This window comes from Indicator indicator, chromosome 16 (assembly GCF_027791375.1).
Source record: "Indicator indicator isolate 239-I01 chromosome 16, UM_Iind_1.1, whole genome shotgun sequence".
Lineage (NCBI taxonomy): Eukaryota > Metazoa > Chordata > Aves > Piciformes > Indicatoridae > Indicator > Indicator indicator.
The window spans coordinates 18,347,033-18,359,312 of NC_072025.1; the positions used below are offsets into that span (position 1 = coordinate 18,347,033).

Genomic DNA, 12,280 nt, shown 5'->3' on the forward strand with positions numbered 1-12,280 from the left:
TGCCACCTCGAGATTCTTCCACCAGCAGCACTTGGCTCTGATGAGGAAGGGCTGAACCCTGCTGGAACAGGTTAGGCAAGGGGAGAGGCAGGGCTGAAGATCCTTGTGGCTGAGCAGTAGCAGGCAGGCAGCTGCTGCAGATGACAAACTGCCCCAGGCTGGACAGCAGCAGGAGAATTGAACTGAGTTGCTGTCAAAGTATTAGTGCTGGATCATGGATCTGCAGGACTGTGAGAGTGCAGAGCCTGGCTCTCAGCACACAAGGCTGACTATGGCTTCTTCTGGCCCCTCATCTTCTCTCTTTCCTTGTCCATGGCAGCTGCTTGTGCCTGCAGGCAGCTCCAGTACTCAGATAACTCCTCTTCACTTTCCAGCAGCTTCTGCTGCCTAACAAGGGAAGAAAAGGGTGATTAAAAGAGACCCTGGTGCTCAGGCAACTTTAGCCTGGCTCCCCTAAGGCTCCCTGAGGCTCATTACAAATTAAACAGTTCAGACTTCTTGCATCCAAAACCCCTCAGTAACTCCCTCACAGAATCATAGAATGGTCCAGGCCAACCCCCTCTGCAGTCAGCAGAGACATCTTCAACTAGATCAGGCTGCCCAGAGCCCTGCTGAGCCTCACCTTGAACATGCCCAGGGATGGGGCCCCAGTCACCTCCCTGGGCAACCCTCATGCTCAAGTTTACTGCTCTTGACAGCAGTGACCTCCACATTTCCCTTTACCTGCTAGCCTCTGTAGGCACAGATCTCACTGCAGTTGTATTTGCTCTGCTCTGGCCCAACTCTCAGCAGCCAGGGAGCAAGACACCCCTGGAGGTGAAGTCTCCCCAGTTTTTGTGTTATGAGGCAGACAAGAGTCTACTCTTCAGTGTTATGAGAGGGAGGGACAGAATGGGTGGCTGGTAGCACAGGATGAAACTTCCCTGCACTTAACCAGCCAGACAACAGCACAGGAGTCACTCTGGAGACAAGGAATCAGGGAATTAGCAGGTGATGTGTGCTGTGAGGTGACACCTGCACCCACCTGCTCCATTTCAGAGAATGAAGGCACAGGAACAACAAACAAGAGAGCGTCGACACGGATCGAGCTGCAAGTTCCCAAATGGGAGAAGGTCCCCCGATAAGAGAGGTCGCATTGCCATCTACTGACAGCATGAACTCGATGCATCAGCTCTGCAACCACGGCCTGAGGGTGCCGGGGACCTTTTTACACCGAGAAACCTCCAACACAATTCTGTCTGAACATTAAATAAACCTCTGGATGGGAGGGAGGAGCAAGGGGCCAGAGATCCCCACTCCGTCTGCCTCTGCTGTCAAAGGGAATAGGCAGACACTGAAGTGAGGATCATTTCCTGACAAACTTGCACAACCTGTGTTGCACAGAAGCACATTAGAAGCAGACCTGGAAGGACAAAGCTTCCCCCAGCATCCTGGCTTACAGCTCTTAAGTTGTTCCAGGAAGGACAGAAGGGAGAGGAGGAAGGGTGTCCATCAGGGATCCAGCTACCTGAACATCAGCCTTACCCAGACAGAAATCTGTCACAGCACACAGAATGCAGGAGCTCCAGCATGAGACCTGAGCAACACCACAGCTCCCAGCAGTGCAGCTGCCCTCACCTCTCAGGCAGGAGGGTCCCTTACCTATCACACAAGAACTTGTTACATCTCTCCAGCCAAGGCAGGTCCTGTAAGGATCTGAGAGGCAAATCTGGCTCCTTTGGGAAAGCCTCCTTCAGTGGGTAGGAGTTGAAGTCAAAAAGGAAGATGGTGCTGTGGTTGGCACTGCTCTGCGCCAGTGCATCTGCCTGCTGCTGCTGCTGCTTATCTCCTACACAGAAACCAGAACAGAGTCAGCCAGTGAGAACTATCAAGGATCAGTGTGCAGCTGAAGGCACCCAGTGAGCACATAGCTAAGGCTAGAGGTGCTGCCCACCTCGAAGCAGCAAGCAGCCATTCACCCCATCCATGCTGAACACTGGCTGCCAGGGGGATGCTACAGTGTGAGAAGGTGGAGTAGTGAAGCTGCAAACCATCTGTGATGTGGCAGTGTTCATCAGGGACACCTTGCCATCCCAGGAGAAGACCAGAACCTTAAACAGCAAGTTAACACTTAGAAATAGATGTAAAAGGAGTGAAAAGCTTTTCCCAGGAGGGACACAGAGTGACATTCAGCACTTCACATCCTCAACCATGATACTGTTTTCTTTGCCTACTCAGTAGTCACAGGGCCAGAGAAGATCAAGCACAGGCTGTGCAGGGAACTTGGACTGGAATTGCTGCAGGTTGGGATTGGAAAGGGGCAGTAGGGAGAGTTAGAAATTAACCATTTCCACCCTTCTGCACAGCTTGCTCTGGTGAGCAACTTTTCGTCCTTCTCCCCCCCATGCCTGAAAACTTTAAGGCTCCTTGACAGGTCTGGCTGGACCTGTGTTGGTAACTTCTCACCATGATGCCCTCTCATATCTGACCCTGCTGCCTGAAGCTTCATGCTCAGACCCTCTCATCTTTGCAGCTGGACCTGTCCGTGTGCAGAGGGTCTCCAGGGCCTCTGGAAGGAAGCCCCCAAGCTAAAAATAGTTGGAGGCTGAGCAAGGATGTGAGGGCAGTACCCTGTCTGATTGCCCTGTTCCTTGTTTTCTAGACATCCAGTGACAGCCATTACTGGAAACAGGACCCTGGCCCAGCAGGAGCTGTGCTCTGCCCCAGGTGTCCAGAGGGCTGGCACTGATACTCACTGCACTGGGGAGTGCCAGGACAGGCACCACCGCGCTGACCGCAAGCTCTGGATCTTCAGGCCTGCAAAACAGATTCGTGTTTGTGGCACTGCCCCATGGCCCTGCTGTGTAGTGAGAGGCTGTGAGGATGGCAGTGTGTGGCACACAAGCTGGCATGAAGTTCTAACCACGAAGGAAATGGTTGTCTTCTTCTGGGCAGGAAGCCCTGAGGCCCATCCTTGTGCAGACCAGCCTAGGAGCTACACTGGAGACACAAATCCCCAGCCTGCCATGGAGGCATGGAACCACAGCCTGCAGAGCTGCAGCTTTCCTAGAGCTCAGCCCTCTCCTCAAACCAAGGGAACACATGAACATAACATTGAGAGAAAAGGCAAGAAATGCTAATTCTGACTTCCAAAGAAAAGTTACCTGGCAAGGACAGAAGACAGAAGGAAAAAAATCTCACATGGTACTTGGCAGAGACCCACCTGGCGGAATGTCAGCCCTGGAGCAGTGCTACAAGTACTTGAGTTCTGCTTTGTAGACCCCAGAAACAGCCCTAATTCTGCCATAACCACTGGATTCTAGCACTGACTCCTAGCAGAACCACACTTGCTGCAGGCAGCAGCATGGCAGAGCTGAGTATCAGCAGTAGAAAGCTCCCTACAGAAATCTGGGGCTCCCTGGACCTGCCCACCACCCCACATGGATTCTTTGGCTGGAATGAGATCTGACAGAGTCACAGAATGGTCTGGGTTGGAAGGGACCTCCAAAGGTCATCCAGTCCAACCCCCTCTGCAGTCAGCAAGGACATCTTCAACTAGATCAGGTCGCCCAGAGCCCTGTCAAACCTCACCTTGAATATGCCCAGAGATGGGGTCTCAACCACCTCCCTGAGCAACCTGTTGCAGTGTTCCACCACCCTCATGGTAAAGAACTTGTTCTACCTCACCTGTCTGCCAGAAGCATGATGCTGGACTTCCCAGCCCTGGGTGCTTTCACCAAATAGAAAGAGCTGTCTGTACACAGCACCAGGAGCTGTACCACAGGACAAGCAGGATCTGCACCAGGATAAGGTGTCACAGTGGGACAGGCAGGATCTGCACCAGGACAAGGTGTCACAGTGGGACAGGCAGGATCTGCACCATCACTGGCAGCTGCAGAGCTCCTCAGGAAGTGGACACTACGGATGAGACGTTCCTCTAGAATGGTAGTCACAGACAGTGGGTATCCTGGGGAATGAGGAGTCAAAAACAACAACAAACCAAACCCAGCTGTTTAGGAAGAAATCCAAGGAAAGTGTAGCTTGGACAGTGACCTGCTCAGAGGCAGAAGCCACCAGAACAATCCTGATAGCAGAAAATTCTTCTGCCAGGAGAATCCCTGCGCCGTGGCAGGATGACACTAGCACTGGCAGCAGCCTGGACTGTGAGGCCACAACAGCCTCAAAGATGACCTCAGGCTGAAGTGGCAAATTAGTGCCTGTCCCACAGCCTCAGAGCAGGGCAGGAATAGGCTCTTGCTGCAGCAGTCCACAGCCCCTGCACTGCTGTGGATGGGAATGGTTCTGTCAGGGCTAAGGCAGTCACGCTGTGCTGGCAACTTCTGCCAAGCATCCCATGAAGGAGTCCAAACTACTTGTGGGTCTGCTGTAAATTCACTGCCAGTTCCCAGAGCCTCAAACTCCTAGGGAAGAGAGCAATTTATTCACTGTGACCCCCAATACACAGTCCCAAAGGACAAAACTCACCTAGGTGCTTATCCCAGATAGTTATTGTTGCATCTTCACATGCCAGTGCCAGGTACCTGGAGCAGAAGCTAACAGCAGAGCACACAACTGGAGCTGCACATGGCCACACCACATCAGGTTTTGGATCAGAATCTAAACAGAAGGAAGTGAAGAGAGGTAACTGTAAGAAGGTGCAGAGTACTCTCTCTCAGGAGAGAAATTGGTTCCAATTTGCTGCTACAAAATGCACCATTCTGAGGCCTCCTGCCAGAGTGGAGTCACTCAAAATATTGCCAGCCTGTGCAGCATGGAGCCCTAGCATCCAGCCTAACCTACAAGATATGGAGCAGTTCTCCTCCCCATTCTTCATGTTCCTGAATCACCAAGGTCTGACTGAACAACAGCCACTGGCCACTGAATACTCCTGCTTCCCACAGAGTGCTCTGCCAGAGAAAGAAGAGTGTCTTACCTGCTCTCCCCTTGAGTGGATGAAGTGAGTAGAAGCAGAGATTGTGGCTTCCATCCCAGTGCACACTGATGCCAGCTGGAACATCTGGTACAGTGAAGGGGACAAGAGGAGAGAGGAGGAGTTTGGAGATGACAAAGAAAGGAACAATCCAGAACACCAAAACACCATCAGAATGCTCTTGTTAGAGCTCTCAATGGTTCCCCTGACACAGAAACTAAGCCACAACAAACTCTCCCCTTGTCTGTTACTTTTATCTTGCTTATTTGTCCCCTCATTTTTTGTGGTGGTTTTGTTGTTTGGTTATTTTTTTAAATTATGAAGCTAAGTTTCTTTGATTCCATGCCAGTAATTGACTCATAAGCCTCAGACATTTTTATCCAGGCTTATGTCCTTGGAGATGGAATTTATATAGTGAAGCCAAGCCAGAGCCAGTGAGCTCTAGCTGGAGCTCCAAGTCATGCAGTGATGTGCTTCACAGTTTAGGAGCTTCTTATCCATTTGGGTTACCTGGCTGGACTTTGATTTCAGGTCCTAACTGTAGGATCCAGCTAGGCAAAAGAAAGTGAAAAGTAGCATGTCTGGAAAAAAGAAAAAAAAAAAAGAAGAAATATTTGTAAAAGGAAAGTTTTGGTAAGTAAGCAGCACTGCAATGAGACCTGGTTCTATCCCCCTGCCCTGAAGCTTGGGATGAGGGGAGCAAAGCTAAGACAGAGACTTCCCTCTGTGCTTGAAAAGGACCCTGTGTTGATGTCTCATGGACTGAAATCCTGGCTGGTGCTCCCACTCACCTGGGGGGCTCCTCCTTGCATTCTGTCTCATCCATCACCTCCAGATACTCCTGGTAAGTGCTGCAGAAGATTGCTTCATGCTGCTCCCACTGGGAGGCCTTGATTAGGTGATTGTACCCCAAGCCAAGCATGCTGTCATCATCCACTTCCTTCAGGGCATCCAAAGGACTTTTAAAACTAGTGCCTGGATTAGGGACACAAGGGAAAATGGCACAGCCCTGGAGGAGCAGACCTCACGGAGAGCTCTGATGCACTTTGGAGTATCCTTCCTTCAGGGTGGCATTGTCCTGAAGAGGGACACAGAGCCTCTCCCTGGTAGAAGGATTTCAACACTGAGAACATGTGGCACTTGCCATGGCACTGGCCCATTATCCAGCAGCTGAAGGCAGGGACTAGGGCAAGTCACCTGAGGGCCCAGCTCACTCTGCCTTCCTGTGCCATTCTCCCTGACCAGTGTTCCAGCCTGTGGTCTGCTCCTTCCCCATTCTCAGCACCTTCCTATGAATCCAGGACCCAGAGTGGCAAACCAGGGGTGCTGCCAGGTTGCTAGGATCTAGGAAGCAACTTCCTTGCTCTCTGACGACAAGGAAGCCAAGGGTGTATGACACCCACTTTGAGACACACTGAAGTATTTTGTGCTCCCAGAGGGGACACCTGAGATGGTTGGATAAGGAGCAACTCCCACTACAGGATTACAACTGACTGCAAAGGCAGGTCAGGAATACACCAGGGAGCATGCTACAGGAACTCTCTGAACTGTTCTGCAGCCATAAGGGCCAGGACCCCTTTGACAGCTGAAGAAGGTTTCACATGGCAAGTACAGGATCAGTCCTGACCTGTAATGGGTTTATGTGGCTTCACCTTCAGCAGCAGCACCGGGAGGCTCAGCTTGGCATCAGCATTGTTTGCAGACACATGAGACTTCTGCAATGAAAATGTCAGCCTGAGAACTGTCTTGTGCCCCCTGTGCTGCTAAGTTTCCCCCTGTTGATGGGCATCAAATGCTTTCTAAAGTAACTGTATGCAAAGTTGGGCTGACACTGCCTAGGAGCTACTGGGTTTAAGCTCAACCATCAAAACCCAGAAGCTTGAGGGAGGTCACTGCTTTCTCAACATCACAAAGAATGTTCTGCCCAGGCACCTCCTGTCTTTGTGCATTAAACAGCTTCCACTTACTGCATGGGGCACAGGAAAAAAGATGGGGGGGAACAAAAAGCAGGACTAAAGGTTGCAGAGTGCTGCTGAATCCAAGAACCAGGTTTTACTTCAGAGAGCCCAAGAATGGAAAATCCTAACAGGGGACTAGCACTGGGGTATTCCCATCATCACCACCCCCACACACACACACCTGACACCTGGCTAAATAGAAAAGATCTAGCTAAAGAATCAACCATGTCTGAGAAGAAAGGGACAGGGACTTGAGCACTTTGCTGATTCCATGTAAAGAGGGACTGCCTGGGTATTTGGTTTTGGCTTGGCCAAGTGAAGGAGAATGTCTGCCCTGAAGACAAGGCTGAGAAGCACCTCTCTCTTAAATGGCCAGAAAAGTCCCTGCTGAAAAGGAGAAGGAAGGACATATGAGGCAGGCACCACAGAGGGTTGGTTGGAGGTGCTGGGCAGAAGGTGCCTGTGTGTTGAGAGGTAAAAACCTATCAGGGTGAAAGCAATGCAGGAGAGGGGTGACCACTGACTCAGCAGTTAAAATTCCCTGTAAGACCTGAGGCCAGTTATCATTTAAGCTGAACCCTCCATGCAGCTCCAGAGTTTTCTGCCAAAGAACCAGAGGTGGCAGTGGTCAGTGCAAACAGGCAAAGAGACCCAGGAGGGTTCAGCTGTGACCCACCAGCCTCCATTTGCAGATAGCCTAAAACACAAACCATGGTTCAGGACCAGACTTCTAAGAGGTGGTATCAGCCCAATTCCCACTCTTTAACCTTCCCCCAGTAGCATACAGGATAAGCCTTATGCAGGGCCTCCTCAAGATGGGGCAATACTGCTGGGGGGAAGGAGCTGCCAGTTTCAGGGAGGGGCAGCAGGACTCGAACTGGGACCAAGGGATCCTTGTTTGGGAGGATCCCTCGCCTGTCTTGGGAGAGTAAACATGTCCCAATAACAAAAAAGCCTTGTGAAATGTGGGATGGGCAGCAGCACAGCCACACAGACATAGACTCCATCCCCCTGGGCCAACAGACTTGTTCAGCCTGTATCTTGCTGTCACTGCCTGCAGGGGCAAGGCTTGGGGAAGGACCTGTAGGCAAAAGGGTACAAGCAAATAAGGCACAGTGGGAGATGGAACTATTTTGTACCACAGATGTCCAGCTTGACCTCCTCTCCCTGCAAACCAGCCCTGCTGCAGCTCCTGAGTTCTTTTCCATCTCCTTCAGCCAGGAATCCTTAGGCAATTGGTAGATCTCCAGCCAAGCTTTTGTGCTGTCTGCATTGAGAAACCATGTTGAGCAATTGGAGAAGAGGAGAAAAGGTCTCTCAAGCAAGCAGCCTCTGTTATTTTATGTCCTTAAAACATGATCTGGATTACTTTTTTTTTTTTTTTTTAATATAAAATCCCACCTCTCCTACTCCTTAAGGCTTCACATGCTTGATTGAAACTGACACCTCAGCCTCCAGGTCCAATACCCACCAACCAAATTCCATGGAGACACTCAGTCAAAGCTATTCACCCTGTTGTCCTCTGAGATAAAGTAGAAAGTGAGACATGGTCTCACACTGGTTCTGTGTGTACTTGTTCTCAGTGTATGTTCAGGCAGATTCTACCAAACAAGGGTTCAGAAAGCCTGCCAGCAGCAAATGGGTTGACAGAGGCAGCTGCCATGAAGCAGAAAAATGTTGTAGTAAGGAATTTGGTGCAGTGATTTTAGAGCCTTTGCTGTCTGGCTTATGCCTGCAGAGAAATTCTTCAGGTGTACCTATTCCCAGTGTCCCAGGGAGCCACAGCAAACCAGAGGAAAAAGTGAGTTTGATTCTTCTGAGGAAGCAGGAAAGTTGCTTTCACTGAGCCTCCTGGGAGCTGGGAACTGTGCTGGGCAGTTACAGACAGCTCACTTTCAGGATCAGTCCTGATCCACACCAGGCCTCTTGGAGAGGATGGCAAGTGGCAGGACCAGCTTTCTAAGCTGGAGGAGGGACTGGGAGGGTTAGGAACAGGATCCCTGAGAATCCAGAACACTTTCAACATTTCAAAAGCATTGCTGCTGGCCTCTGTGCTAGAACACAGCAGGCCAACAAACCATGTTGCTGCACTTGCCTTGCAGCAGGACTCCTGTGTAATCACCTCCTGGGGACAGCACCACCTCCACACAAGTGCTTTGCATACTGATATCCTCCTGCCAAAGAACATAGTGCTGGCATCAAAGCAAGATCCCTGATTCAGAGTTCTGTGGCCTTCCACAGTTCTCAACAGGGTGAAGGCCAGACAACCTGTGAGAAGAACAGGAATGAATATTGAACAGCACCCTCAACGTGCTGCTACTCATGACAGAAATTCTTGAGAGCAATTAGCACTCCTTATGACTGATTTCTTACCAGCCTTTGCCCAGTGTCTGTGGCAGTACTCACCACTTCATTTAGGATTTTAATGAGCAAGAAGCTTTCCTTGTGAAAGCAGAAGAGCCAGACGAGTCCTGCAACAGAAATACAAAAGTAACAGAAGGAGGAGGAGAAAAGTGAACAGATGGTAGCCATGCTCTTTGGAGAAAGCTGTTACAACATGTACAGGAAAGTGGACAGGACAATATTTTTTCCTGGGCTCAAGGAAGAACATCCCACTGCTTCCAGCACTAAACTTTCACTGGCTTCCTTATGCCAGCAGCAATAAACACTCAACTGTACACAGAGATGGAAAAGTCAGTCTGAAAAGTCTGCTCTGAGGTGTCCCTAAGATCTACTACGCTCAGCTCTGCACCTGCCTCTGCTGTGCCAAAGAGGAGACGAAACCCACACCCTCTGTTAATCACAGTCACCCTATGACCTGTTATCGAACACCCTCTTTGCAAGGCTTTCTAGGAACCCTGTTAGCCATTCCCATCTCCCTCCTGATTCAGCAGCTGTCAGCTCCTTAGCTCCAGAGTACAGCCATCCCCAGCCAGCCAAGGAAACCCAGGCCACACCAACCCATTTCATCCACAGCAAGCAGGACGTGGCACTCAGTCCCCAAATGCGAAGCACGGATGGCACAAATCTCTGTGCTGGCTGCATCCCAGGCACAGAGCTCCTTACAGTCAGACACCTTGAAAGCAGCCAGACCCACGGACAGACCAACAAAGATGTGTGTCCCAGACACTGCAAGGCAATTGGCTCTTCCAGTTACCTGCCAAGAAAGGGAAAAGATGAACACACCCAACTGCCTCCCCAGTGGTGGGCACATCAGCCATGCTAGCAACAGACTCCTAGTCCTTCACCAACAGAGATCATTGACTCTACAAGGGAGATATTTTTGCCTGAGCTTTCACCAGAAGAGCAGGGGAGGGCCTCTCATTTCCATCAAAGAGATTGTTCTGTGTTGGGAAGGAGAAAGTTTGCTCCCACCTTTTCCCTGCTGGCAAACAGAAGAGGCTTTAAAGGCCTAGAACTGAGGAGCGCTCAACCTTCTCACAGAGCTGCAATGGGATACTGAGCTCCTCTAGGCAGAGCATCAGCAGACACCACTGCATCCTCCTGGATACCTCCACAGAGCTCACAACACTCCAGCCAGGATGTACCTCAGAAGGCAGAACTGAGTTTGTCCACTGCTAAGGACTAGCTGCCTTCTCCTCAGCAAACAAGGGAGGGGCCAGCCTGAGAAGCAGAAGGTGAATTTAAAGCTGTTTAACAGCTGCTTCTCTCTTTTCAGAGAGGTCTGATAGGTGGGTGGGAAGCAGAACCTGTCAGACCAGCTTAGAAGCTGCAGCCTTTTCAACTGGAAGCAGTGAGCTGGTGGTGGTTTCTGAGGAAGGTGATGAACAGAAGAGTGTAAAATCAGCTGGATAGACACGCTCTTGAAAACCTGCTGTGATGATTAACTCTGCCTCTGCTCTGAGGGGCTCTGTACCTGGAATTCAGCTGTAGGAAAGCATTTTGTGGGCTGAATCTTCAGTTTTTGTGCTTCTTGGAGCATCTCCCTTCTTTCAATGATTTCCATAGCATTCTCAAAAACCAGCATCACCAGTTTGTTGATCATCCTGAAGGGCTGAGGCAAGGCAGCACGCTTTCGATCAGGATCCTGCAGGAAGAAATTCTCCTCCTCGTCCTTTAGCCAGTCCCTCTCAGATGGTGGAGGAATCTCCAGGGGGTTCTTCCGGATATACACAGACATGCTTCTGCTCTTCCAGATGCAAACCACACCACAGATGTGGGAATCACAGGAGATGCAGAAGAGCAAAGAATCGTGCAATATCTACTTGCATGAGGTAATGGGATGGGGGGAGAGGGGGAAGAAAAAGGTTGATTAATGATTTTTGCAAGGCAAGGGAGATTCCTTTCAGCATAGCTGGCCAGAACAATCCTGTTCTATATAGTTCATCCTTTCCCCCTGCATAGCAACCCTGTTCTATATAGTTCATCTTTTCCCCCTGCATAGCAATCCTGTTCTATATGGTTCATCTTTTCCCCCTCCATAGCAATCCTGTTCTATATGGTTCATCTTTTCCCCCTGCATAGCAACCCTGTTCTATATGGTTCATCTTTTCCCCCTCCATAGCAATCCTGTTCTATATGGTTCATCTTTTCCCCCTGCATAGCAACCCTGTTCTATATGGTTCATCTTTTCCCCCTGCATAGCAACCCTGTTCTATATGGTTCATCTTTTCCCCCTGCATAGCAACCCTGTTCTATATGGTTCATCTTTTCCCCCTGCATAGCAACCCTGTTCTATATGGTTCATCTTTTCCCCCTCCATAGCAATCCTGTTCTATATGGTTCATCTTTTCCCCCTGCATAGCAACCCTGTTCTATATGGTTCATCTTTTCCCCCTCCATAGCAATCCTGTTCTATATGGTTCATCTTTTCCCCTGCATAGCAACCTGTTCTATATGGTTCATCTTTCCCCTGCATAGCAACCCTGTTCTATATGGTTCATCTTTTCCCCCTGCATAGCAACCCTGTTCTATATGGTTCATCTTTTCCCCCTGCATAGCAACCCTGTTCTATATGGTTCATCTTTTCCCCCTGCATAGCAACCCTGTTCTATATGGTTCATCTTTTCCCCCTGCATTACCTCTCTTCCTCAGGGGTTTTGTCCTGCCCTGGGAGTACTGAGCCACGTAGATGTCTGCAAGCTGCCTACAGAAAACAAAAGTGTAAAAGCTTTGGCACCAATTTGTCTAAGGATTATGACAAAGCATTTAAACATACCCACTTGTGCCCTCATTAGGGGATTTAGGCAGCCTGGATTAGATCCATGGAATCTGACGATGCTTTGGGCTGGAGGGGACCTTTAAAGGCCGTGTGGCCCCAGCCCCGAGATAAAACCCCAACAATTAATTTGGAAGGCAGGTGATTTCACTGCAAGTTACGAACTTCGTTTCCAAGCCACCGGCTGCTTTCTGAGCTTCCCTCCTGCACAGCGGGGCCGGAGCAGCTCACACT

General features: G+C 50.1%; 1 protein-coding gene across 1 annotated transcript; it reads right to left on the reverse strand.

Moving 5' to 3' along the window:
• Positions 1 to 269: 269 nt before the first annotated feature.
• On the reverse strand, positions 270 to 11,008 carry WDR93 (WD repeat domain 93). The gene is given in 15 exon segments (XM_054387746.1): positions 270 to 387; positions 1,618 to 1,828; positions 1,934 to 2,102; positions 2,730 to 2,796; positions 3,667 to 3,946; positions 4,465 to 4,596; positions 4,913 to 4,996; positions 5,420 to 5,490; positions 5,701 to 5,884; positions 6,537 to 6,624; positions 8,007 to 8,134; positions 8,963 to 9,041; positions 9,274 to 9,338; positions 9,829 to 10,024; positions 10,745 to 11,008. Coding segments are annotated over 15 exon segments (2,136 nt in total).
• Positions 11,009 to 12,280: the final 1,272 nt, after the last annotated feature.